The sequence below is a fragment of the Lemur catta genome, chromosome 9 (genome assembly GCF_020740605.2).
Source record: "Lemur catta isolate mLemCat1 chromosome 9, mLemCat1.pri, whole genome shotgun sequence".
NCBI lineage: Eukaryota > Metazoa > Chordata > Mammalia > Primates > Lemuridae > Lemur > Lemur catta.
The window spans coordinates 82,682,470-82,709,561 of NC_059136.1; the positions used below are offsets into that span (position 1 = coordinate 82,682,470).

The 27,092-nt window shown below is 38.2% G+C and overlaps 1 protein-coding gene across 2 annotated transcripts in view; it reads left to right on the forward strand.

Annotated features, from left to right (window-relative positions):
* Positions 1-27,092, forward strand: part of SLCO5A1 (solute carrier organic anion transporter family member 5A1) — a 139,038-nt gene that overhangs the window by 80,502 nt on the left and 31,444 nt on the right. For both annotated transcript variants that reach the window (XM_045560970.1, XM_045560971.1), the window contains exon 5: positions 1,499-1,663. In XM_045560970.1, the coding sequence (XP_045416926.1) occupies positions 1,499-1,663 (165 nt within the window). The remainder of the gene's footprint in view (positions 1-1,498; positions 1,664-27,092) is intronic.

Genomic DNA, 27,092 nt, shown 5'->3' on the forward strand with positions numbered 1-27,092 from the left:
AATTTTTCTTTTAAATGTTAATTTAAACTTAAAAAATTAAATTAAATTTAAATTTTGAAATGATGATAGTGAATAGTCTTGACATTCTAAGTTTTAAATTCTGGTGAATAGGAGGCTATGAATTATAGCTTTAAAAATTTTTTTGTTTAATTTTAATGAAATGTCTTTATTATGCTGGAGCATAAAGAGATAACTATTCTCTCAGATGACTATATTGTCAACAATAGTGCAGCAAAAAAAATAAATAGTGCAGCTTGCCTTTTCCATGAAGATATGTAAAGATTATAAAATGTATATTAATTCACATTATAAACAAGCAAAAAATACAAAAGTATATGTACAAGAATCTCCTTTTATTTCTCTTTTTCCCAATCTTAGTCCCATTCACAGAACTTAAACTCTTAATAGTTTCCTGTTATATATTGAGAAGTGTACATTTGACCATATATAAATACATTGTTTAAGTTTGTTTTATTTTTACTTAAACATGATTACTTACCCATGCATGTATATTTTTGCAGCTTGCTTTAATATGTCTTGGAGTTCTTTTATGCCAGTATATACGGCTCTATTTCATTTTTAACTATTGCATAATGTTCCATGTTATGGCTGTGCCATAATTTATTTAAGCATTTATTTGTTTAAACATTTCTCATTGAGGCACATTTAAATTTTCCCCCTAAATGTTTGCTATTATAAACAGTGCTGCAATGAAAATACTTGCACATGTATCTTGAAGCATATATATGGCAAGTTCTGTGATATAAATGACTAGGCTCAAAGATGAGACTTTTCTTTCTTCCTTCCTTGAGGGGTAGCCCAGCAGGTGCTAAGCCCCCTCCCCTGGGATCTCTGTCCTCTTTGGAGATCACGACTCTTTGTGCCTCATTCAAAGTGCATTGGAGTGTCTGACATGATGGCCTTTTAGCATTATTAGCTGTGATTATTTCCTGCTTCATAATGAGGCTGGAGGGTCGGATGTGCAACATCATGTACCTGTTCCTCTGTTGTGGGCATCTGCAACGCAGGCCTACGGAGATGTCAACTCAGAGTGTTTTTCTCAGGGAAATGGTAGTTGAGTGAAGTAAAAATTGTAATGTAGGACTGTATTGCAGGTACTTTCCACATTTAGTATACTTTGAGGTCTTAACAGAGAATAACGTTGTTTTAATCAATGAAAAAATGCAAATAATTTAAACAATTTTTGAAATAGGAGTCATCAGTAGGGTACTGCTTATAAGGATATTTGCATACAGGTATGTTTTTAGATACTGTACTTAATTTTCTTATTCTGGTTGAAATTAAAAGATCAAACCAAAACAAAATCTATTTAATAAATGGGACAGTTCCTAATCGTCATCGGATCTTTCTATTTTTATTTTCTTGTGGCAAATATTGCTGAATGGCTATTTCCAGTTCATTTCAAAAACAATTCAGTTTTATTTTGTTTTCCATCCATTGTTTATAACATTCATTTGTCATTTTTGTCATTTTGTAGACCTACCAAGAGCAGCTGTCAGGATCTTAAGCAACATGACATTCCTTTTTGTGAGTTTGTCATACACAGCTGAGAGTGCCATTGTAACTGCTTTCATTACCTTCATTCCCAAGTTCATCGAGTCACAGTTTGGTATCCCAGCTTCCAATGCCAGCATCTACACTGGTAAGGCACTGCCGTTAGGGCTTCTTGCAAACATGACCATTTTGACCATGAAATGGAATGGGTGAAGAGAAAGTTCAATCTAACATCAAAGTGTTAAACAAGTTCATTAACGGCTACCGTTCCCCCCAGATTTTAGGAAGAGGAAATCCTGGAATGTGTTCTCCTTGATTTAGATTGTATTACCGTGTGCCATATTTACTGTGTTTTGGAAAGAAAGAATTTTGCATATTTATGTTTTATCATTCTTAATCAAAAAAATGAAATAGGCGATGACATCCAAACTTAAATCTGAATAGATGTTTTATGGGTTGGCTTGGGTATGAGTCTTAAAGTGTTAAGTTAAAAAAAATTGATAATCTGAATTACAGATCAGTTCCATGGTATCAGGATTTCCCCTTCATAAATGTGAACAGATTTTAATTGAATTATTGGAGATGAGTGAAGTTAAAAAGGAAATTCATGAATTTTATTTTAGATGTTTTTCTGGGCAAACTGATGTTTATGAGATTTGATACATGTATCCATAGTACTTAGTATTCCAATCCTCTTTCATAGTAAATTGGGTATGTAGAAATGTGCAAACATTAATTCTCAGATATTGGAGGAATTTTCAGTATATCACGGAATATCCTAGGTATTTTCTTAGTGATATCAAAGATGGCTAAATGACTGAATCTTCCTAAAGGCTCAATTTATTAATAAAATATATTTAAACAGTGTAGGATGATGGTAACTTTTCAGGTGATTTAGGCTCCCACCTTCTCCAATTCCACATTCAAACCCAGTAAACTTCAATTTTCTGAAAAAGAACAGGGAAGAAAGAGAAGTAGATTTGAAATATTTGGGTAATCACTTTGTTCTCTGCTTCACCTTGCACATGTAAAAACATATAAAATTGGGTTGTGGGTCCAGGATTGTAAATATTTTTATAAAGAATATACTGCTGTGGACCATTGTAATTATGACCTAAAAATATGTTTTCCTCTATCTTGGTTTCAGAAATATAAGTTTTCCTATGTTAAGGTAAAGTTTCCAGATTATTTTATGGTTTGGTTGTCAGAAAATCTAAACCCTCCATTTCTAGTTTAACTCTTCCACTAACCCTTTGTTGAGCAATGATTCTTAGACAGGGAAACCAAGAGTTGTCTTGTGGCTAGATTCAAAGCCACATAGCTGTAAATTGTAGAGGGGTCTCAAGCATTTCCCAAACTAAGTTTCAACACTAAAAGGTGTCACTGGATAGAAGTTTCATAGTAAAATAAATGTGGGACTTGCTGAGTTAAACAAAGTATTACAGAGTTTTTTATTGGAGGACTTTTCATCACTCTTCATGTACCAGTATGCATTATGAAACTCCCAGAGGAAGATTCAGACTGTAGTCTTTCCCAGATTTATTTGACCATACAACTCAATTTTTTTAGTGATGCCATCCGCATGAGTGGTGTTCTCCAGGACACACATGGGGAAGCCATCTCACGTGCCCCTTTTCCAGCCAGACTAGGGAGCAGAGCTGTCTAGATCATCCCATTTCCTTCTATATGAGCCACTTTGACACCCAGGGTTACTTGGGCAGTGGCACAGTGCTGTGCTGGGTAGGAATTGATGTGCCCCGAATGCATATTGACCAAAGCCACCTCTTAATTACCAGTAGAGGCAGAGGCTAGGTAGACAACTCCTTGTGGAAAAATGGAGTAAAAAGTTCAGGTGGACCTAGGGATGCTTGGCTGCAAAGTTCCGGAGTGTTGTGGTCCAGGCAGCAGACCAAATGGCCAGGGGAGTGCAGGATTGAATAAAGCTAACTCAAAGAGTCTGTTCATCTCATGCTCTAATGTCAGAATTAAAGAAGCAGTATCACAGAGTGCCAATTCCCTTCTGGTTTTGTCATTAGCAGTTTTTTGGGTGTTTTTGAACCATTGCCAGTGCAATTTATACTATGTTTGATAGTCTACTGTGTTCTGATAAACGGCTTTCTAGTTCAGGCTCACATACTTTTTCTTTTCGTTACAGATAGACAACAAATAATAATAGTCAAGAGATAGTCAGGTCGACTAAGAGTAGAGGGTGGCCTGTTATATTATAGTAAGATTAAACAGGGATGATAATTCTTTTTAAAACTTCTTGGTTTTTTTGAATTTTTATCAGTCGAATCCTTCTTACTCTCTGAGCGTAGATTTTTTTTTTAATTTCAGCATATAATAGGGGTACAAAAGTTTTGGTTACGTATATTGCCCTTGCCCCCTGACCCCCGAATCAGAGCTTTAAGCATGTCCATCCCCTAGACGATGCGCATGGCACTCATTATGTATGTATACATCCATCCTCCCCGCTCCCCCCCACCCCCTGCCGCACAGCTGCCTGACACCCGATTAATGTTATTCCTAAATGTGCTCTTAGGTGATGATCAGTGAAACCAATTTGATGGTGAGTACATGTGGTGCTTATTTTTCCATTCTTGGGATACTTCACTTAGTAGAATGGGTTCCAGCTCTATCCAGGAAAAAACAAGAGGTGCTGTATCACCATTGTTTCTTATAGCTGAGTAGTACTCCATGGTATACATATACCACATTTTATTAATCCACTCATGAGCATAGATTTTTTTAAAGGACTTATTTAAGTCTTTTGTTCCCTGAATCCTTTTTTATACATGTAGAATGAAATGGAGAATTGAGAAATTTATCTGAAAAAGATTTAAAAATAGTTTTAATTTCTCATTGAGTTCAAGTTCTCTTTTCATTTTAAAAAACTGTTTGGATAAATACCTTGAGCCTCCACAGCAATTTGCTTGTGCTGTGTTATATGGTAAAGATGAAGTGCTGGTCACGTCTCGAAGGACCAGGCTTCGATCGCTTGCTCATTCATGTCACCGTCGCACACCAGCTCTACGCGAGGCACTGTGCCTTGTGCATGGCTGAGGAAATCTAAAGACTCAGACCAGAGCCTTAACTTGCTTGTCGATCTGAGAGGAGAAAGTTTATGAAATATGATAGAAAAGGCTGTCTAAATAAATTAATAGAAGATTTGAGTTGCAGAGATTATTTTGTCTGGTGGGATGATGTGTTTGAGTTGCATTTCATGGAGGAAATGGCTTTTAACCAGGTTTTTAAGGGAAAGTAGAATCTGCCATTTGGAGTTTGGAGGAAGGGGTTTATTCCCTGTGAAGGAACAGCTCGAGCAAAGGCAAAGCAGCAGGGGAGGGTAAGGCTTACTCTGGCAAAGAAAAAAAAAAGCAGTTTATCCCTAGGTCAGAAACAGAGAGCTCTAAAGGCAAGTAGGCTGTGTGTGTGTGTGTGTGTGTGTGAGAGAGAGAGAGAGAGAGAGAGTGTGAGGGCAGAGTGCTTTCTGGGGTGGGAAATCTGCTTCAGTTACTTCAGCACCACTTGTCCCTGTGATCACGTGGGACACCTGTGCCCTGGTGGGAGGTGGTGGCAACCGTGTTTGATGAGGGTGTCATCGAAACACCACAGTGGACCCCACTTCACTCCTCCTGTGTGTAGTGTGTTTCTACCCAACAGGGGTCACTATCACAGTACACTCTTCCTGTTCATGGTCTTTCTGCCAACCACGTGGGGTCACATTTATTTCTTGGAACTAATTAAATATTATGAAGTTGGTATTTTGGAAAAGTCTGTAATGATGGGAAGAGACCTGCATGAGAAGTTAGCCAGGGTGCCCTTGAATCCAGCCATTGCCGGTTACTAGCTACGTGACTGGGCAAGTCACTTACCTCGCTAAACCTCAGCTAAAACCGGAAGTTTATCTGTAAGATGAGGATAATCTCTCCCCACGTGTCTGAGTCAGTGTTGTTGTAAGGATCAAAGGAACTAGTGAATGGTGATTTGTTTTGAAGCTTATTTAACTTCAGAGCTTATTTATAATATAAATGGGAAAATATAACCTAATCATATTATGGGAAAGAAAATTAATAATTTTTATGACGATAGCACCTTACATTTGAAGTTGTGCAGTTTGGGCATTACTGAGAATGAGATCTCTATAATAATGATGGTAGTAAAACAACTCCTGACATTGATGTTTATTAAGTGCAAGACCCTGTCTAAGCATTTTCATATGTATAACATCGTTTAATGCATGTAACAAATGCCTACGCAGTAGGTATTATTAATATTAATTATGCCATTTTCCACATGAGGAAACAAAGGTCTAGAGAGGTTTAAGTAACTTGCTTAAAGGCAAATAGTAAGTGGTAGAGCCAGGATGCTAGGCTCTTGTACTCCTTGGAGTATATAAATATCAATGTGTGATTTTTATTGAAATATTATAATACGAATATGCTATTATCATCATTTCCATTCAATTTTTTCACTATTTCTAAAGAAACAACATTCTGATAGTTTTAAGATTCTATTGCCTCCCACTGTACAGCAGCCTTTGGCACTGAGCTATGAATAACAACACTCATTTTCAGAGCACTTTGATCTTTCAGCATCACCTTTGCTGGGGGACCTACCCTTTGGTGTGTAGAATTATAAAGAGTTAGACGTTAGTTTGTCTTTACAAGGGAAGTAGTCTTGGAAAGTTCTGATTTGTTTTTCACTGTAGAATAATCAAGGTACTTATTTCTGTGGTAAGGGGATTGGATTGGAATATAATTTAAAAAAAAATTACTGTAATTTTTATTGTTAAGTTACCATTTATTTACCATCTGTCTTCAGCCACTGATTTGGGGTTTGGATGGTGAGATTCAAGCAGTGTCACTGAACTCACCTTGCAGCCTTTGGGAGTCACTGCATGTTTAGATGTGAGAGAGATATGGATGTGCTTTGATTTGTTTCATTCTTCTGAAGGCATAAACAGCTCTTCTATGTGTGTTTTGTAATTTTGTAAGAGTGGTTTTTAAAGTCCATTTTTATACTAGTTTTATAAATGTACACATAGATCTTCTTTTTAACATTGAAATTAAGCTTTCATTTTTAAAAAAAAAATTATTTATTTATTTATTTTTTAGAGACAGAGTCTCACTCTATTGCCCAGGCTGGGTGCACTGGCACGATCATAGCTCACTGCAGCCTCAAACTCCTGGGCTCAAGTGATCCTCCTGCCTCAGCCTCCCAAGTAGCTGGGACTACAGGTGTGTGCCACCATGCCCAGCTGAAATTAAGCTTTTAAATATTATTACAAATACAGTATCTTAGGTATGGATGTGCTTTAGCATCGCTGGCTATTTCCAAGGTCAGGTGACGACATCTGACCCTGAGACCTGTGTTGACACCACACTCAAACACGGTGTGCTCTGAGGGAGAAGAGGAAGGTTCTTGCAAACCAACATTCTGTAGCAGCTGTTAGTGTCTTCTCACTTATAATATATAATTTCAGTCAATCTTGAGATAAGTTCAGGATATTAGGAACTACAAGTGACAATCACAGTCTCTTGGTCTTTTAGGCAGAGAGATATTTATCATGCTGAATTACATTTGTTTTTCTTCAATGCTAATGAGAACATTTGTAAGAAGTTATAGTGGACAATAAGTTAAGGCACTCAGATTCTCTTTATTGTTTCATTAATCAACTAATTTAAGAAATGTTGGCCGGGCGCGGTAGCTCACGCCTGTAATCCTAGCACTCTGGGAGGCCGAGGCGGGTGGATCGCTCGAGGTCAGGAGTTCGAGACCAGCCTGAGCGAGACCCCGTCTCTACTAAAAATAGAAATAAACTATCTGGACAACTAAAAATATGTATAGAAAAAATTAGCTGGGCATGGTGGCACATGCCTGTAGTCCCAGCTACTCGGGAGGCTGAGGCAGTAGGATCGCTTAAGCCCAGGAGTTTGAGGTTGCTGTGAGCTAGGCTGACGCCACGGCACTCACTCTAGCCCGGGCAACAAAGTGACACTCTGTCTCAAAAAAAAAAAAAAAAAAAGAAATGTTGAGTGCCTACAGTGTGCCAGGTTCTTAGCCAGTGCACTAAGGATGGCAGTTAAACAGGGCTCCATGACTTTTTGGCAATCTCTTTAAGACTCAGAGGACCCAAAATGGCAATATTGACACATCAGCATTTGTTGCAGGAAAGGATACTGTGTAGCAGAAGCATTAAAGCAAAGATGTATTTTGCAGCCGCAGGACATCTCATGGCAAGAGTCAGGTTTCAATTGTCCCCTCAGAAGGGTGTGGCAGGACTCACTTCCTCTCTTAAATCAGGCATCATGGACATGTGCTTGGAGCACCCAGGAATCATGGAGTCCAAAATGGCCTCTTGGCTGGAGTCTTTTATATTTTAAATGTTTTCTATATTTCACTGGTCACATAGGTTCCTGCTGTGTAACCAGCTCAACAGCAGAGCTCTCCTGGGGTCGTAGTGAGAACAGTTACAAATCATCATGCTTGTTTTTTTATTTTATTTTATTTTTTCACCTACCCCACTCCCAGTCCATCATGCTTGTTTTTATCAATAAACAATGCTGACTGCTGTTACAACCATGCCTAACCGCCTCAGACCCGTGGTTAGAAAGCAACACTGTTTGCCAACACGTTTCATGCCTTGACTAGGAGTCAGTGCCCTGGAGATGCACTTTCTTGATTCAGCAACATAGCTGGCTAATGCCAGGCCTATTGGTGTTTCCCCTCCTGGACTTCCCCAGGGCTACAGTAATACATAAGGTGGGCAGTGTCTTTGCCCTCTTGCTACCAACACACTATGTGACTTTAGACTTCTCAGTTTTTCTCTCCCCATCTGTTTTCTAATCTAGAAAACAATAACTTGGACTGAAATGAACTCTAGCTTCTTCCTTCTCTAAAATCTTAGATTAAGTAATTTGCCCAAGGCCACAGGCACCAAATGAACATTTATTCTCACATTCCCCATAGAGTTATATTATTTTCTTAAAAGGGGACTAGTTATTAACTGATTCATCACTTTGGTATTTGTAGTAATGCTGCATCCCCACAAACTCCGGGCATGACCAGTATCAACATTATCTGTTTTTCTTTGCTGTGGGCATGCTGATGGAGTAGAGGGACCTGTCAGTGAATCCCAGATCGATAGCTTAGCGAGATGTGTGCTTTGAGCCAAGTCACTCACCCACTTGGAGTTTTAGTTTCTCATTTGTAAACTGTGAGTCATCATTTCCCAGGTCCATTGCAAAAGATTAAATGAGATAATTAGATCTTAAAGCATTTGGCATATAGTAGATGTTCAATAAAAATCAGTTCTCTCCTTTTTCTGTTATGAGACTGTTAAATTTAAATCTCCTTTAGAAAATCTTATTAGGTTTTCTGAATTAAAACAAATTATATTGGTCTAATTTAGAGTAGTAATTTGAAGGCATTATGTTATAACCTGCCTGCTAAGAGAAGTAGCCCATTCAAATAAAATTGTAAGAAGGGACTATTTTAGTCTTAATCATAAGAGTACAGTAGCAGAAACCTTTAGGGGCAGGAGACAGCCAGGAGGTGCTGGGGAGGGATGTTCATGCTTTTGGTACATTACGAATCTTTCTCTTTGAATTGCTCCAAATCAATTTATCAAATGACCGTTATTTCTTATAAATAAATTTCTTTATTTACTGGTGTTCAAATTTTATATTCCAGGAAATTTGTATAGTGACCAATAAGTTTTTAAAAAGTATTATGAATGCTTATTTGTATGTTTGATGTGCTTGAATCCATTGCAGTCATTTTTCCCTTTGATGCTTCAGTTGCCCAATCTTTGGCCATTGGGAACCCATAAAGTTAGCACCTATCTCCTGTGGCACCACCTCAGCAGTCTTTGTGGTTTCTGGCATGACCAAATAGGACTTATCTCACATATTTCCTGCTCTAGACCTGGGGTCAGTCATACTTCTCCAAGGAGTCTTGGTTCCTTTTAAAAAAAAAATGGTACTTGGAGACCATCATCTGGACAGCAAGGGTGCTTATTGCTACAATATTGTCATTGTTTCTGGGCCTTCTTTTAATAAAAAGAGAAAAAGATCAGGAGTTTATACTAGTATTTGCACTTCAAATTTAAGATTACCAGTTACCACTTACCTTCTTTGACATTGTATTGTAATCTCTTTTTTCTAATGCTAGAAATGTTTTTTTGAATGACTTTAACATAATTATTGTATCTGTGTGTGTGTGTATAAAAGTTTGAAATCAACTCTCAGTACTATTATGAACCATGAGATGCTAAAAGCAGCTTTAGGCTTCTTTGTGGTTCTTTTGTCCTAAAGCCGTCTCTTACTGTGCATGTGCAAAACACTGTCCTAACGTTATTTGAAATAATTCTTCATGTTTGGTTATGTCAGATATGCTGTGAAGTTTGTTTTAATTTGTTTTCAGTTTTTAGTTTTAGGGATTACTTTATTTTTATATTTTAAGTAAAATGTGTATTTTAAATTATGTAGACTCTTTATATGGTTTGAAAGTCAAAACAGGAAACAAAGTATATTCAGAGAGGCCTTGCTTCCATCCCGGTTTCCTCCAATTCTCTCCCTCCCCTCTACAGGAAGCTATTTTTATTAGTTTATCCTTCTTTCGTTTCTTTTTGGGTATGTAAGTAAATATGTGTACTGTATATGCAATGTATGTAATATATACATCGGTATTGCACATTAGTGTTTTATTTTTCCCCTTATCCAAGGAGGGCATACGGTACGCCTTATTCTGCACCATGGCAGTGTAGAGCCCTTGCTCCATTTCTTTTTACAGCCACACGGTATCTATTGTGTGGAAGGGTCAGTCTGTTCAGTGCCCTATTTATGGACATTCAGTTGTTTCCATTCTTTTGCTATAATGACACACATAGTGATACCTATAAGTCATTTCATACTAAGTAACCCATTTGTTTAATTTACTCGTTTCTTTTAACTATTATATTTAATTGACCAGTTCAATTTGCCTTCTTTGCCCTGGCAGAGAAGATGATTCCAGAAAGGGGAAGGAGGCTGAGAGGCCATGAGTGTATTTGTCCTCTAATACTCGGTCCTCATCTGTCTCCTCCCACAAGGTTTAGTGTTTACCTTCAGATTGTTATAAAGATCAAAAGGGTGAATCTCTGTGAACACGCTTTTAAAAATCTATGTAGGTTTTGGGAATCCAAATCAAACTGGCATCCTTCCTTCAATACAAGCCCGTGCCACGATGGTCAAAACAGGACACCTTTGTTGTGCTCCCACTCTGAGCCGGGCATGGTGCCGGGGCGGAGCCTTCTGTGCTCCATCTGCAGTCCACACAGCAACACTGCAGAGGAACCCTACCCTCTGCAGTGCAGAGCTGATGAAAGCGAGGTGTAGACAGCAGTTTCTGCAAGCCATGCACCTAGCGATCCACAATACAGGGCCGCATTACATAGATTGAACTGGTCCTTAGAGGAGCTGCTTACATTTTAGAATTTTTATTGTGCTAATGCTTTCTCCTCCAACTTTTTATGTATTAGGTGAGACATACAGCATAGTAGTTAAGGGGATCAGTTTTGGAGGCAGACAGATTTGTTGAGATTCTTGCTCTGCCTCTTTATCTATCCCTTTATCCATCCATCCATCTATCCATCCAGCCACTCACCCACCTCCCTACCCATCCGTGCACAAATATTTGTAAAGCTTCAGCTATGGGCCTGGTGTTGTGCATGGTGCTAAGGAAGCAATTTGTGAGGGATCCTGCCCTCAAAGACCTTACAGTTCTGGTGATCCTGTAGGCCATCTGTGACCCTAGACAACCTCTATGAGTATCAAAGGTTCTGAGGATTAAATGAGAGAATGTACATGGTGGGCTTAGCACCATGCCTGGAAAGTAGCTATTAGTAATAACTGTATTACTCACTCTATGAGATATTCCAGGAAAAAGAATCTGAGGCAGAAGAGTGCAGCTAGGATTTAGGATGTGTCGAAACATTCGTGGGAAAGATTATCTGGAAGGAATGGATTTTAACGGTAAGAGAGAAAAAGTGTGGCTAATAGGAGGTAGGAAAATAGAAGAGAAGGTGAGAGACTTGATATTATACTAAAGCGAAAGGCTGAGGATTAGATTATCTCATCTGAACTGAAGGAGGATCAGAAATGCAATATAAATGATAAAAGGGCAATTGCTTTAAAAGTGTAGCATGGTATATGTGAAATGGATTTCAGCCGAATCAGTGTGAAGCCAGGGTTAAATTTTCATATCTATGATTTATTTATTTTTCCATTTCAAATATGGCTACCTTTCACAACTCTTAGGGGGAAAAATTTTTAAGTGTCTTAATTTCTTCATGTATTTGAGCACAGTGCAGTAAAATGTCAGTTGCCCAAATCCCTCAGCTGAAATGTTTTTGTTTCACTCATCTTTGATAATTTGTAGCACAGTCCTTATGTTTGGGGTTTGTTTCCCAAGCACATGTGCGTGCGGACACACACGCACACAGAAATGCAAAAACAAACACTGCCTACTTGCGAGGGATGTTCGGGCTCAGAGGACACAAAGCCCAGTGTTCTGCGGGTCTCCCCATCCACGTTCAGAGCACCAGGATTGTCTTGATGTTCAGAATGGCCCAGAGGCCCCTTGGAAGTCTTAGTCATCAAAAATTTTATATTTTGTTCACACAGCAAGATTGACTTGCGAATAAAAGTTGGGTTGAGAAAGATGAGGGAGCTTTTCAAAAGGACTGAAAACCCAGGGGAGAGAATGAAGTGTCAGGAGCAGAGGTAGGCGCATTTCTGCTGCTAAGTGTGTTGTGTCCTTGGTTAAATCAGCAACCAGGGTATGCCCAGTAGATTCGATGAAGATATGAAGGAAAGTATTTACTTTTATGACTCTCAGGAGCTGCATCTCTAAAATGAGGGCTTGAATTAGACAACCGTTTACCAAAAGTTAGCCAACCAACAGCCTGCGATTCCCCCCCCAGCCCCACAAAATCCTCTGATTTTAGTGAGCAATCTCATTTTCTAGGCATTCAGTTAATCAATGTCTTACCACTTTATTTTGGGTATATGTAACACCTTTTCTTGGCAGTTTAAATTTCATGTATAATATTCACACACACACATATATATGTTCTTTTTCTCCTTTGGCACATGAGATGGAACTGAGAGGTTGAATTGCTATACTATTTGCTTTTTAGGGAGAGGACTACAGGGCACTATACAGGAGTAAGGTAGCTTGATGGTTAAATTTCTACTTTTGAGAACCCAGGAACTTCTTACTGGGCATGATCCTATTGTAGCAGGCCCATACCCTGCTAAAGTGGGGTGACCCTACCTGCTTTGCAGTGAGCCAATGTACTGTAAGCAAAAGGTTATGGGTTTTGGAGTCAGAAGGTCTGGGTGGAAGAGCTGCCTCTGCCACTTACTAGCTGTGTAACCTTGGGTGAGTTAAATAATTTCTCTGGCCTCAGTTTCACTGGCTGTGAAATGGTACAATCTTATCCATTTTACAAGGCTGCTGAAGTTTTAAAAAGCTTAAAAATGACTTATTAAGTATAAAGAATTAACACATATATTAATTATTAATGAGAATGGCCCTGGCTTCCCTCCCTATTCATCAAATATTCCATTCTCCATAAAAAGACAGGGGAATCAGGATTATTATTGAAAGAGATGAGGGAAGGGGAAAGTAGGACATGGAGTATAATATCATCCCTGGTGTACAGATGAATAAATAACAGTGTAGGTGCTAACTCTAGCATTCGTGGCCTCACAAGCTGTGGCATACAAGCCGTTCTGACTCCCAGCTCATTCCATCAGCTCTCATTTCCTCAGAGATGCTTTCTGTTGACTCATAAAAATCACGTCCAGAGCTAGTGAATATCTTGGCTGTTAAGTATGGCCTAGATAGGGTTATGACCGCAAAGGCAGGAAATACCTTGCTCTTTTACCTAAATAGTAAAACATGTGCTTGGACATTGTTAGAAGTTGAAGTAATGTCCTTTGGTAACCTGAATCTCTCATGATGGACCGTGGCAAATTTGCTTTGCTGCTGGGCTCAACTTCCTGTTATGGCATCTTTCCCTTGACTGGAAAGAAAAAACTTGGGGTTATTTGGATATGTTACTGTTAGATTGATTAGATTTCAGGCTAAGTTAATTTTTTCAAGTCATTGTACTGTAATTCTTCTCATGTCTCTATTTGTAATAAAGATGAATATAATTTATGGTGGTTTTTTGACTAAAGGGGATATTTAGAAACATTTTAGGTGCACACTTCTCTTACTACCTATGCAATGGACAATTTGTATATACTCCTTTTGTGTAGAGTAGTTCAATATTATTTAGTAACATCTGCTTTAAATTTGTTTGAGATACATACCATATAAATACCAAACCCTTTTGAAAATGCAAAGAAGTGAATGGATATTTATACATCAAATGCAAAAATTGAATAGATATATATTGCAATACCTTTTTAGTCACTTGGTATATACCGCTGTTTCTAAAAAACATACTGAAATTTTTGTAAACAAATGAGCACCTCTCCCATTTTAGGGGACTCAAATGTCAAAGAAAAAGACTTTGTAGTGCTTCTTCATTAGCTTTCCTATTAGTTGATAATCTTGTTTATGTTTTTTAGAGTATCAATGTCTTTCTTTCACCTCAAATCTTCTTTTCTTTTGAGGGACATAAGGAACAAGTGAATACAATTTTGACTATCAGAAATACTTCATAAATATGTTTAATTTGTATTCAAACATTCATAATGTACAACATTAAACTTATTAATGAAAACTGCCTTATAAGTAGAACAAGAAAAATGGTTTTAATGTTATAATACACCTTTACAAATACTTCAGCATAGCAGAAATCGAAGTTCTGGTCTTGTGCTGTGCTTTTTGTGTTATGGTGAACATAATAGCTAGGTTCTTCAGTTGAGTTATTTTGTACTTTCATATATTGATAGGATTAAATTTCAAATGTCAATAATTTTTTTTAAGAGACAGGGTCTCACTTTGTTGCCCAGGCTGGAGTGCAGTGGCATGATTATAGCTTACTGTCACCTTAAATTCTTGGGGTCAAATGATCCTCCCACCTCAGCCACCCAAATAGCTGTGACTATAGGTGCATGCCATCATGCCTGGCTAATTTTTAAATTTTTTTTGTAGAGACAGGGGTCTTGCTATGTTGCTCAGGCTGGTATTACTGGCCTCAAGTGATCTTCCTGCCTTGGCCTCCCAAAGTGCTGGGATTACAGGCATGAGGCACTATGTCTGGCCCAAATTGCATAATTTTTGTCTTAAAAATTTGAGTTTGTTTTAGGAGACAGTGTAACTAATTGAAACAGTAAGCAGGAGTTAAGAGACTAGATTTCAGTTTTAGAAGGTGCGATGGATTTGGATTCTGGTAGCAGATTTCTCCCCTCAGGCCTGAAAGAGCTCAGGCTTTGAAATCAGATTTGTGTCCTGTTTTTGCTCTTTCACTTTGTGATATTGGGCAAAGTATGTCATTCACGTGTCTTAGTTTCCTCAGACATAAAATGGGAATAAATAATAATCCATAAGATTAAACAATATTAAGTGTAAGTACTCTACAAATTTATCATGATTATTACATTGTCATTTCATTTTCCCAAAGCCTGTTTCCTGATCTGTATAAGCAGGTAATACCTGTTCATAGAGCTGTTGTATTGATCAATTAAATAACTGGTGTAAATTGTGCTTTGAAAAATCCAGAAAGGTTTATTTCTCTTTATTCTCTCTGTAATTTTAGGTTGTTGCTCGTAATTTTGGTTAAAGTTGAAGTCAGCTCACTCTAACATAAACACATTTAACCTTTTAACCACAACACTTATTTTTTAGGGTGTATCTCATGATTGAAGACAATAATATTATATGTAAGATCATTTGGAAGGAATCGGGAGGAGTTTCCTGCTGCTTTAGGTAGAAAATTAGTCTAAAACACTTTCCATTCTGAAATAAATAGTATTTTTGAAAGTATTGATCATAAAGCAAGTTTCTATAAATAAAAATATTTTTCTTTTCACCTTCAGAATAAAGCTGAGCACCCATTCCTAGGAAAATCAAGTGGCTTAAATAGTTGAAAAAAAGAACACAAAGAAAATAACAAATGTTTGTAATTTAAACATATGTTTTCAGGAGGGTTAGCCTTATATAAATTTAGAAAAAGTATGGGATTTAGAATCAGAACACTTAGTCTAGGCCTTGCTCTGGCATTATCAAGTGATTGATCCAAGGTAAGTTATTCATCTTTTCAGGTTCTCATTTTTATTTTTTCATCTAAACCATGAGGGAGTTGAGTAAATGATCTCTGAGTTTCTGTGTTAAGATTATTTATTTTTTGAGAATATCAGAGACTCAAAGGAACAGAGGCTTAAACAAAATAGATTTTTATTTCTCTGTCACATAAAATTCTGGACATCGGTGGCTCAGGGCTGGTATAGAGACTGTAGTCACTCATCTTCTCCAACATGGACTCCTGTCCCCATAGTCCAAAGTGTCAGTCTAGCCATTATGTCTGCTTTCCAAGCAGCAGAATGGAAGGAGCAGGGAAGAATGGCATGGAGGTACTACTTTTGCTTACTTCACATTGGCCAGGACTTACCATGTGGCCACATCTAGTTGCTAGGGAGGCTGGGAAATGTAGCCCATATTCCAGGCAGCCAGAAGCCAAGCTATTACTCCAAAATAGGGATATTGGGCCAAATCGAGCCTGCTCTCTGTTTTTGTAAATAAAACTTTATTGGAACACAGCCATGCCCATTTGTTTACATATGTCCATGACTAACACTAGAACAGCACAGGTAAGTTGTATAGTAGACACCGTCTGGCCCACAAAGTACAAAATATTTACTAGCTAGACCTATGTAGAAAAGCTTGCTTACTCCTGCCCTGAGAAAAAGAAAGTAACCATCGGGGGATAAGTAGCAATCTCTGCTCCCTTCCAAATCCTATGATTCTGCCATAATATACAAACAAACAAATGAAAAACCCAAATAATTAATTTTGTATGAGGTAGGAATAATTTTTAAAATGTTAGTAAATACTACAACACGAAGTTCTTTCTTGCTTTAACAGGCTAGCACTTGAGCTGTACCTGTTAAATTGCCTTCTCTTTTTTCTGTCCTCCCCGTCTTGCTATGACTGCTTTCAGTTCCAGACCAGTTATTTAAGGTGTCAGCTACTCTTCTCCAGCTTTGCATACAGAAAGACTTTGTTTGCCACGTGCCTGGCATAGCCTTCATTTTGGTGACAATGAAAGTGTGAAAAGATTCAGGGCTTCCTTTGATACTGATGAAGCCCCCTTCGTATAATATCTGGGGTTGCTGGTGAACCAGAAAGCATCACACCACGCAAGAAGCCCATGGTTATTCGGTAGGGGAAGGTTATATCGACCAGTTGCTACACTGTATTTTCTTCCTTTGCTGGTTCACAGGTGTCTCTGCTGTTAAATTTAAAATATGTATTGCATTTAAGTATTCTTTTAGCTTTTCAAGGTGTATGATTGTCTTTCAAAGAGAAGTGTTATCTGAAAATATGTGATTTTAGTATTCAAAACCAAGAGCAGATAAGGTGTGAGCAATAAGAGAAGGAGACTATTAGGTGTTTTGCTGAGAGATTTAGAGACGGCCTCGCTTGTGAAGGCACACAGGAACTGCGCCATCTGCTTCCTTTCTAGTGCTTTCTACCCAATGGCTACTTTTTATAAGTTTGATTAATTAATGGATTTTTGAAACTTAAGTTCTCATAGACAGTAGGTAGGTTTTTTGTACTCCGTCAATGCTCAGACCAAGAATTGGTGTCTATGGTGTTGAGATTACTAGAGTATGTTTGTGTTTGTTAGACTGATTTTGTGGATTTCATTATCTGGTGGAATTGTGCATGTCTTTTGAAACAAAAAGACATCTTTAGCTTAAAAGTGCAGTATGTAGCATACTGGTTAAGATTTCCATTCCAGCTGTCACTGCCTTGGCCAAAGTTCTGATTTTTTCTGGCTTAAGCTATCTCATTCAGAGATAAAGGAGGGTTGATTAATCTTTGAGGTTTCTTCCAGTTATAAAATGTTCTGATTTTTATTATCCTGGGCTCCCAGTAAACTTTCTTTAATGAATAGATGAGAAAAGTGCATAACTGGAGTATCATTTAATCCCCACGAATACTGCATTCCCTCTCCTCCTTCAGGTTTTTGCTCAAATAGCCCTTGTCAGTGAGACCTGACTTAGTAAACTCCATTTAAAAATGCATCTCCTCTCCCCACCCTTGATTTCCCTGACTCTGCTGAGCATTTTTCTCTGCAGTACTTTTTACCTTCTAACATTTGGTACAATTTGCTTAGTTGTTAGTTTGTCTGTTTCCTACATTAGATTGTAAACTCAATGTGGGCAGGACTTTTAGCCAGTTTTAGTCAATGTGTAACTCCAGAGTCTAGAATAGGTCCTAGCATGTAGTAGATGCTCAATATAGGTTTTCTGATAAATTATATATAAATTTTTAAAATTGTATACTTTTAGAAGTTTTCTGAAAGTTATTCTTAACAACATGTTTGTAAATAACACAAAAGTGAATTTTAGGTCAACTACTATTTAAGTAATTGAAGATTAAAAACACAATGTGATAAAGGGCACCTATGGAAAACCCACAGCTAACATCATACTTCATGGTAAAGATTGGATGCTTTCTCCCTAAGATAAGGAATAAGACAAGGATTTCTGCACTTGCTACTTTTATTTACCATTGCACTGGAGATAATTAGGAGAGAAAATGAAATAAAGGCATTATGATTGGAAAGGCACTATTTCTATTCACAGAGTACATAATCTTGTAAACAGAAAATCCTGAGAAATCTACTATAAAAACTATTTTAACTATTGTGTTCAACAAAGTTGCAAGATACAAGATCAATATACAAAAATCATTGTATTTCTATACACTAGCAATGAACACTATAAAAATGAAATTAAGAAAACAATTCCATTTATACTAGCATCAAAAGAACAAAATACTTAGGAATAAGTTTAACAACAGAAGTGTAAAACATATTCTGAAAACCACAAAACAATGTTTAAAAATTAGAGAAAATGTTGGTCAAAGGATACAAAATTTCAGTTAGATAAGAGTAATAAATTTAAGACATCTATTTTATAACATGTAATAACAAAGTTAATAGCCATGTATTCTTGAAAATTGCTAAAAGAGTAGATTTTATGTGTTCTCACTACAAAAAAGATAAGTATGTGAAGTAATACATATGTTAATTAGCTCAATTTAGCCATTCCACAGTGTACACAAATTTCAAAATAACATGTTGTGTATGATAAATATATGCAATTTTTATTTGTCATTAAAAAAATAAATTTTCAAAAATTAAAGAAAATGTAAATAAATGGACAGATATCTCATGTTCATGGATTGGAAGAGTTATATTATTAGGATGTCAGTATTACTCAAATTAATCTACAGATTCCACACAATCCCCATAAAATCCACCTGGCTTCTTTGTATAAATAGGCAAACTGCTTTTAAAAAATTCATATGGAAATGTACTCAGCATAGTCAAAACAATCTTGACAAACAACCAAATTTATCATAATTCCTAATTTCAGAACTTCTTTAAAAATAGCAGTACTCAAGACAGTATGGTACTGGCTTCAAGCAGACATAAACATCAATGGAATAGAATTGAGAGTCCAGAAATTAGCTTATTTGGCCAATTGATTTTTCACAAGGGTGAAAATGGGGAATGAATAGTTTTTTCAACAAAAGACTATTGTGCTGGGACAACTGGATAGCCACATGCAAAAGAATGAAGTTGGACCCCTACCTCACACTATACACAAAACTCCAGCTCAAAATGGATCAAAGGCCTTCATATAAGAGGTAAAATTATAATACTCTTAGAAATAAACATAAGCATAAATCTTTGTGACCTTGTATTAGACAATGTAACGAAAGAAGAAATAGATATATTGCATTTCATCAAAATTAAAAACTTGTGCATCAAGAAAGTAAAAAAGACTTCGATGGACACTTAGATCGATTAAAAAAATGGTAAAAAAAGAAAGTAAAAAAGACAACCCATGGAATGGGGAGAAAATATTTGCAAATCATATATCTGCTCAGATAGTTGTATCTAGACCATATTAAAAAACCCTTACAACTCAATAATAAAAAGACAAGCCAATTAAATGGGCAAAAGGTCTGAGTAGACATTTCTCTAAAGAAGATATACCAATGGCCAACAATAAGCACATAAAAAGATGCTCAACTTCCTTTGTTATCAGGGAAATGCAAGTCACAACCACAGTGAGATACCACTTAACACTCACTCAGGTGGCTGTAATCAGATATTATCTTGGCTAATAAGTGTTGGTGAAGGTGTGGGAAAATTGGAACCCTCACACACTGCCGTTGGGAATGTTAAATGGTGCAGCACTTTGGAAAAGTTTGGCACTTCCTTAAACATAGATTTAAGGAACATAGATCCAGAGATTCCATTTCTAGGCACATATCCAAGAGAAATGATAACATATGCTCACACAAAACTTGTACATGAATGTTCATAGCAACAGTATTCGTAAATAGCCAAAAAATGGAAACTACTCAAATGTCCATCAACTGATGCATGGATTAATAAAATGTGATATATAAATACAGTGGATGTTATTTGGCTATAAATAGGAGTGAAGAACTAACACATGCTTCAGTATGGATGAACCTTGAAAAAATGGTAAGTGACAGATGTCAGACACACATATTGTATGACTTCCATTTATATGACATGTCGAATAAGCAAACCTATGGAGCCAGAAAGTAGAGTAGTGGCTGTCTGGACCTGGGGTGGTGGGAGTGGGAGGAAGTGGCTCTGATAGCTAATGGGTACAGGGCTTCTTTCTGGGGTGATAAAAATGTTCTAAAATATTGGTGATGGTTGCACATCTCTGTGAATACACTAAAAAACATTAAACTGTCCACTTTAAGTAGGCTAGTTGTATAGCATGGGAATTATAGCTTAATGAAGCTGCCAATTAAGAAAAAGAGACACAATGTGTTTCAATGAGTGATTTGACTCTATTTATGAAATGGCTTCTCTGGTCCTCCCATATTAATTCTTGGCAGAATTAATATGGTTTCTCAAGAGCAAAATTTCCACCTGGCCCTTGTGGAGCAAGGGCACTCTAACAGGTATAGTTCAGATGTGCAGAAGTTTGTCTCAAGTTTTTTTCCAGATGCATAGAGTTTTTAAACTCTGCTTACTTCTCCCAGGGGAAAGCTAGCTTCGTCAGGTTTTTTGCAGCTCAGCTAGGAGTGGGCGTCGTGACAATCCACTCTGTACCTTAAGGCTCTGAGAGCTGCTGGATCAGGCAACAATGGACAGAGGAGACGCTGAAAACTGCTGACAGAAAATGGATCTTACCCGAGGGGCCTCCAAAGGGGGTTTTGCACTTGGCACGGGCCGCATCTGTAGGCTTTGCCTCTATGAATGGAAGCGAAGTACAGTAACTTGATCCCAATGTCGTTTGAGGCTTATTTTGATAGCTGAAAAACTTAAGAAGGTACTATTATTCTCCTGTGAAATTTCCTCTGCAAAGGCGCCCCCTCCCCTTGCGGTCATTTGCTTAAAGCTTTTCACCTTCAGTTTCCCAGAACCAGGGAAAATCTGAAGTAAATGCTCTGATTTTTGCATTTCATCACTTCAAGTTGTTTTTGCTTTTTGTGGTTTTATCCCCTGGATGCAGAAAATTCTTTTAGGTTCGTAAGCCATAAAAGATGAAATATTAATTTGATTTGATTTTTGAATCCCTTTCATGGCACAGCTCGGCATTCGCTTTTATGCATTATTTCAGCCGGAGCTTTGCAGAAACCCGAGATGAAAAGCGTGGTTGTTTTCTCTGTTGAATGTTCCTTTTTATTACCTTTCCGTCAGTGTTCCCAAGACCTTGAATCCTGGAGATTGGAGTTCTCACATTTCTCTCCTACTGCAGTGTCTCCCTGTGTTGGCAAAGAGTTGAAGAAAGTGTTATTATGGGTGAATGAGATCCATTTGGCCTAAGAGGAGTTAGATATGGGCTTTACATAAATATCTCCATGTTGAAGTCATCGACGCTAAGGTTTTTAGAAATGTGTAATTCCCTTGAAGGTCTTTATTAATAATTTTAGCAAGACCATGCTAGAAATTTCAGGGCATTCTCTACTGGTTAGCTGCAAGTGGTCTGTCCCATCTGAGCCACACTGTGGCCGGCACGAGGTTCTTGAGAGAGGAAACTGAGGCCTGAGGTCTTCTTCTAACACTGTCGCCTCTAACTGAAGTTACAGAGGGGCAAAACTTGAGACAGCTGGTCTGTGGCAGCTTTGTGCTTGGCTGGCTACTCTGCCAACGTATCTGCCTCGGGAGAATTCCTAAAAGGACTTCCTGTTAGTTCTTCCACTGTGCCTATAGGCTTCCCTTCAGATGCTGGTAGCTTTGATTGCTACCCATGCTGTGGAGCTCAACATACCACAGGCTGCCTCTCCTAATCCAAAGTCCAAACAGGGACTTTATGATTTGGCTTGAAGTTATGCTATGAAATGTTACGGCTTTAAAGAAATAGTTTGTTCTCTGTCTTAGAACAGCCACTGAATTTGAACAAAAAATTAATTCTAATGACACACCCAGTTCATTGTTTGTGAAGGGCCTGCTGAGGTTTTTCACAATACTAAGATTGAGCAATATGAAAGAGAAAGAGATAGACTGTGCTTTTTTCCTTTGTGGATTTAAGTATCGTTTATGACAATGTATACTTTGCTGTCTATTCTCAGACCGTTTAAAATGTGCTAACTTCAAGGTCTGGATTTTCAAAATAATCTCTTTTAGTTGTTCCCTTCTGATAGTAATTGATACTTATTTCCTGCAAGAAGATATTTGGCAGAGAAAGTGGAAGGGTAAAACAGTTTACTCTGGGCAAGAGGAAAACATTTATTTTGTATCCTAAGGTTAGGGCATAAGATTTGGAAAAGTCATACAAACTTGAGTTGGTTTCCTTGCTCCAGCACTCATTAGGTGTTTCCTTTTCTGTGATGTGGAGAGAATGCTATATTCCTTCCAACCTAAGATACCATTGATGGCAAGATGCACCATGATTTTGAGTTACTATGAAAGAAAAATGCTTCTAATTAGTCTATAATATAAGGCTAAATTGGTTATAAGATACATTTTGGTTTCAGAGCATCAAAATCCATAAAATTTTTGAGAATTAAATGAGATACTATTAGTTATCACTGTACCTGGCAGAGAGTCTACATTAGTGTGTGTGTGTGTATGTGTACAAGTGCATGTGTACACACATGTGCATGTACTGGCACACGGAAAGAGAGAGAGAAAGGGAAAAGGGAGGGAGGGGAAGAGAGAATGGATGAATGAATGGTACTTCCTTCTTTTCCAGGTGTTCATTCTGCTTTCTCTCCCCTCCCCTGTGCCTGGCTCTCTTCCCTGTAGACAGCAGTACAACCTGGATGTCATAAGGGCTTACAATGATATTCCCTATTTATTCATAGTCTTAGGTTTGCAAGCCATTTATTTTCAACTGAACTAAAGAAAACTTTGGATGTGGAAAACACGGAAAGGGGCAGTGAATCTAGAACAAAGAACATGAGAACGTCTAAGATTCTGAGAACCCATCTGTATTAACTTAGTTTACCACAGTGGGACATTCTACACTACTGTGATTTCATAACAGTAAAGAAGTTTCAGAGACCTGACGTCACATCACACGCTTTGTTACCTTTGGTGGCTTGGCAGTTTAAACTTTAGCTAATCATGTTCAATTCAGAATTTTGGTAAAAGTGAGGTTTTTCAGGCATCAGTTTTAAACTGATTTTAGCAAGTTCTTTTAGCTTCACATTGGATCTCAGATTTTCTATTTGTAAAATGAGATATAGCCTAGTTCAAGGAATAATTGAAAACAGAAATGAATGAATAAATCATTTAAAGATTTTATATAATGAGTTCTAAATAACAAAATTTGTCAATTCATCCATATATTCACTAGGCCCTCATAAGTGCAAGACAGGTAGGAAGATCCTGAAAATATAGACCCTCTGTGTACAGGAAGCTTCAGAAAGATGGCAGAAAGAGAAGCAAACACAGTAGACATGGCAGATATTATGACAGGGCCAAGTGCTGGGTACCATAAAAGCAAATTATTGTCCTTAACGATAGCAACAATAGCAACAGCACAGTTGAAGTTCTCTGAACCTAAAACATTCTTAATACTGAATGGACTACCTAATTTTGTCCTCTTCCTCAGTTCAAAGTTTTCTTGGGCTCCAAACCATGCTTTAATCTTAAATATATTTTGTATTTACAATACACATTGACAAACATTGGAGTAAAGAGGAAAAATTCAGCCATAACCTTTAATATTTGCTGATTAAAGTATTTTTCATAAAGGCCTCTGACTCCATGCAGCCACAGCTTTATAAGGGCAGGCAATATTGTGACCCAGAGTATAAACTTCAAAATCTAATGTTATGGGATAATAGTGCTTGATGTAAGAGAAAGAAGGGAAGTAGGACAATTAATAGTCTTTTGACTTGGATAAATAAGTAGATAAAAGATTTCCAACTGGGAAGCAGCAGGATAATCCTGGACCTTTTATGAACAAAGCAGACTCTTCTGCTTTGTTAGCACTTAATGCTGCAGTGAGTTCTTTAGTTTTGGATAAATACACAGGAAGCTAAATATCTAACAGAGGTTTATATGTTTAAGAACACATAGTTGCTAAATATCAAAGGCTTATATAAAGAACACATACAGGTTTATGTTGGGCCATTAATATCACTAGATAGCTTAAATTACATCCTCATAGATTAAATAGGATATAGGAACTTGCCTAATTATAATTCCAACATGTGTGCAAATATTAAACTCACTATTATTAGGCAGATAATAATGATGATTGGGCATTTAATACTAGTTAAAATGACGATGACGATCGCCAGCATTTATTGGGTGTATACTGTGGGTCAGACACTGTTCTAAAGCCCTTCCTATGTCTTAACTCGTTTAATCCTTACCGTCCTGTGAGGAAGGTACTGTTATTTTCCACATTTCACAGAGGCCTGGAAATGTTCATTCAGTGGCTTGCCTGAGGACATGCAGCATGTAGGTGGCTGAGCGGAGATTTGAACTCAGGGAATCTGGCTACGGAGCTCACACTCTTCCCTGGACATCTGGAATGGCATTGGCCTCTCTCCTCTACCACTGGTACTTCAGGCCTGTCCCTGGGCATGGTGCAGGCATTCCCATCTCTCCAGCTCTGTCCGCCTCCCCCTCCTCCTCAACCACATCGGAAATGTCCTTGGGCATCCATCGATGGCCTCTTCCCGCCCTCCTGCGCCCCGCGCTCCCCACGTCGTGGCCACTAGAGGGCGCGGAGCAGGAACGCGGGCCCAGGACCTGCCACCTGGGTGGGACCCGGGCGGGCTCGCTGAGGCGCAGAGGAGGGGCTGTGAGCCGCCCGCGGTCCCTCTGGGGTCTGGGGACAGGGCGCGGGGGGAAGGAGGGCTCCAGCCGGGGACGTGAATTTGAACTCAGACGGGGCTAAGGGCAAGACGGTGACTTCTGCCTAGAGGGTGGTGCTGGGTGGAGGAACTGACTCCCAGCCCCTCTGCAAGCCAACCCCAAACTACTACCGCTGGAGTACCCGGGCCAGCGAGGCGGTTCCACTGTCCAGCCCTGCTCCCCCCGGCGCCCCAGCGCCAGACCTTCCCTTCTTGTCCCAAGACGCCTGAAATGCCCCAAAGCAAACGTCTGGGTCTCCTCTCACGCTGCAGATCTGGGTGATGTTCAGGTTAGCAGGAATGAGCGACCAGTCCTTCCTGTTTTGCTAGTGCAGCTCGATGCAGATGACACAGACACCAGGACAACATTTTTTTTATTGTAATAATTTATTTAACCCAATATATCTAAAATATTGTTTCTCTATGTAATCAATATAATATTATTAACGAAGTATTTTTTTTTAATTTTCTTTGGAACTACTGTAAGCAGTATCATGTTTTCAATTTTGGTTTCTGCACATTCATTGATAGCATATAAAAATACAATTGATTTTTGTGTGCAGCATCCTGTACCCTTGATAAACTAACTTATTAGTTCTAGGAGTTTTATTCTTTTTTTTTTAATTTCAGCTTATTATGGGGGTACAAAAGTTCAGTTTATATATATTGCCTGTGTCCCGCCCATCCCCCTGAGTCAGAGCTTCAAGTGCAGGACAATTTTAATGGCTCTTCAGTCTGTTTGATGTACTGTCATATTTACTGATGACAAGTTTTGTGTTTTTAAGAGCGGAATACTAATTAGGAAGGGCAGTCAAATAAATTATGCTGCTTTTTAATTATGATTTGTTTTGTTGTTATCCTGAGGCTCTAGTACAGTAGCTGTGACTCCATAATTTGTTCCATTGAAGTAGGAGTTTTATGAATGGACCGTTTTCATTCTAAAGGTAAAGCTTTGTCTGTTTAATCACATTGGTAGCCTGTGTACTTCTTCCTTAGTGAGGAGGATACTTTATTAGCCGGCTCGTTTTATCTACAGGATGCCAGGGACCCACTAGCTGTAAGAGGCAGCTGCCGTAGTGTGGACCAGCTCTAGGCTGGCAACAGAGATGTCATTTCATCCAGACTCTCCCTCCTGCTCTGTGCACTGTGGGGCTCGCCCCTCCTCTGAGCTGTCAACTTCCTCGTCTGTAAAAGGGCCATTTTATAGGACTCTGGTGAGGATTACAAAATGAACACTAGATACCAGGAAAAAACTCAAGACTTTAAGTTAACCTATCCCTCTTCTTCCTCCTCTCCTTTACAACAACCGTGTGGATTGTTGAACACGCTGAAGCAAGCCACCCCTGTGCATGTGGGTGGTGCTGCAGACTTCTGGTTCCCTATGTCATGGTAGCCTCCATTTGCCAAGCCTGTTATATACTCTTACTTAGTGCTCACTTTACTTTCCTGAAATGGGTATTCCAACCCTTGGCCACATTAAAGTTCTCAATATCCCTTCCCTCTAAGAGTTGGTTTTGTTTCCCATTGTACAGAAAAATACTCAAAAACTAAAGCTATTAAAATATGAATCTACAGCACGTTATCAATTCTCTTAAAAAAAAAAAAACCCACAAAGGCTGCAATGAAATAGGCCAGAATGTAAGCATGAATTTTTGTTCCTTCACGCTTTTTTATGTTTTTCAAATGATTTGTTACAAACATGTATTGCATAATGTTCTCAAAAATAATGGTAAATAACAAAGCAGAAAACCTAACATCTGTGGAACTACCACCCACCCACCATCTCATCCCTCATTCCGGCCCAGATGAAGGGGTCTCTCTACCTGTCCAGGGCTAAGCTGATCATCTGTGCTGTTAATTCCACATTCTCTTGACTTCCCGAGGATCTTGCATTGTCATTAGCTAAACTTTTCCATCTACATTCAACCTCTCTCTCCTTTTTAGTCTATTTTTCTCAGCATATAAACATGTCTAAGTTACCTCTGCATCTTAGCAAGCAGATAAAATCCTCCAAACCCCAACTCTGTCTTGGC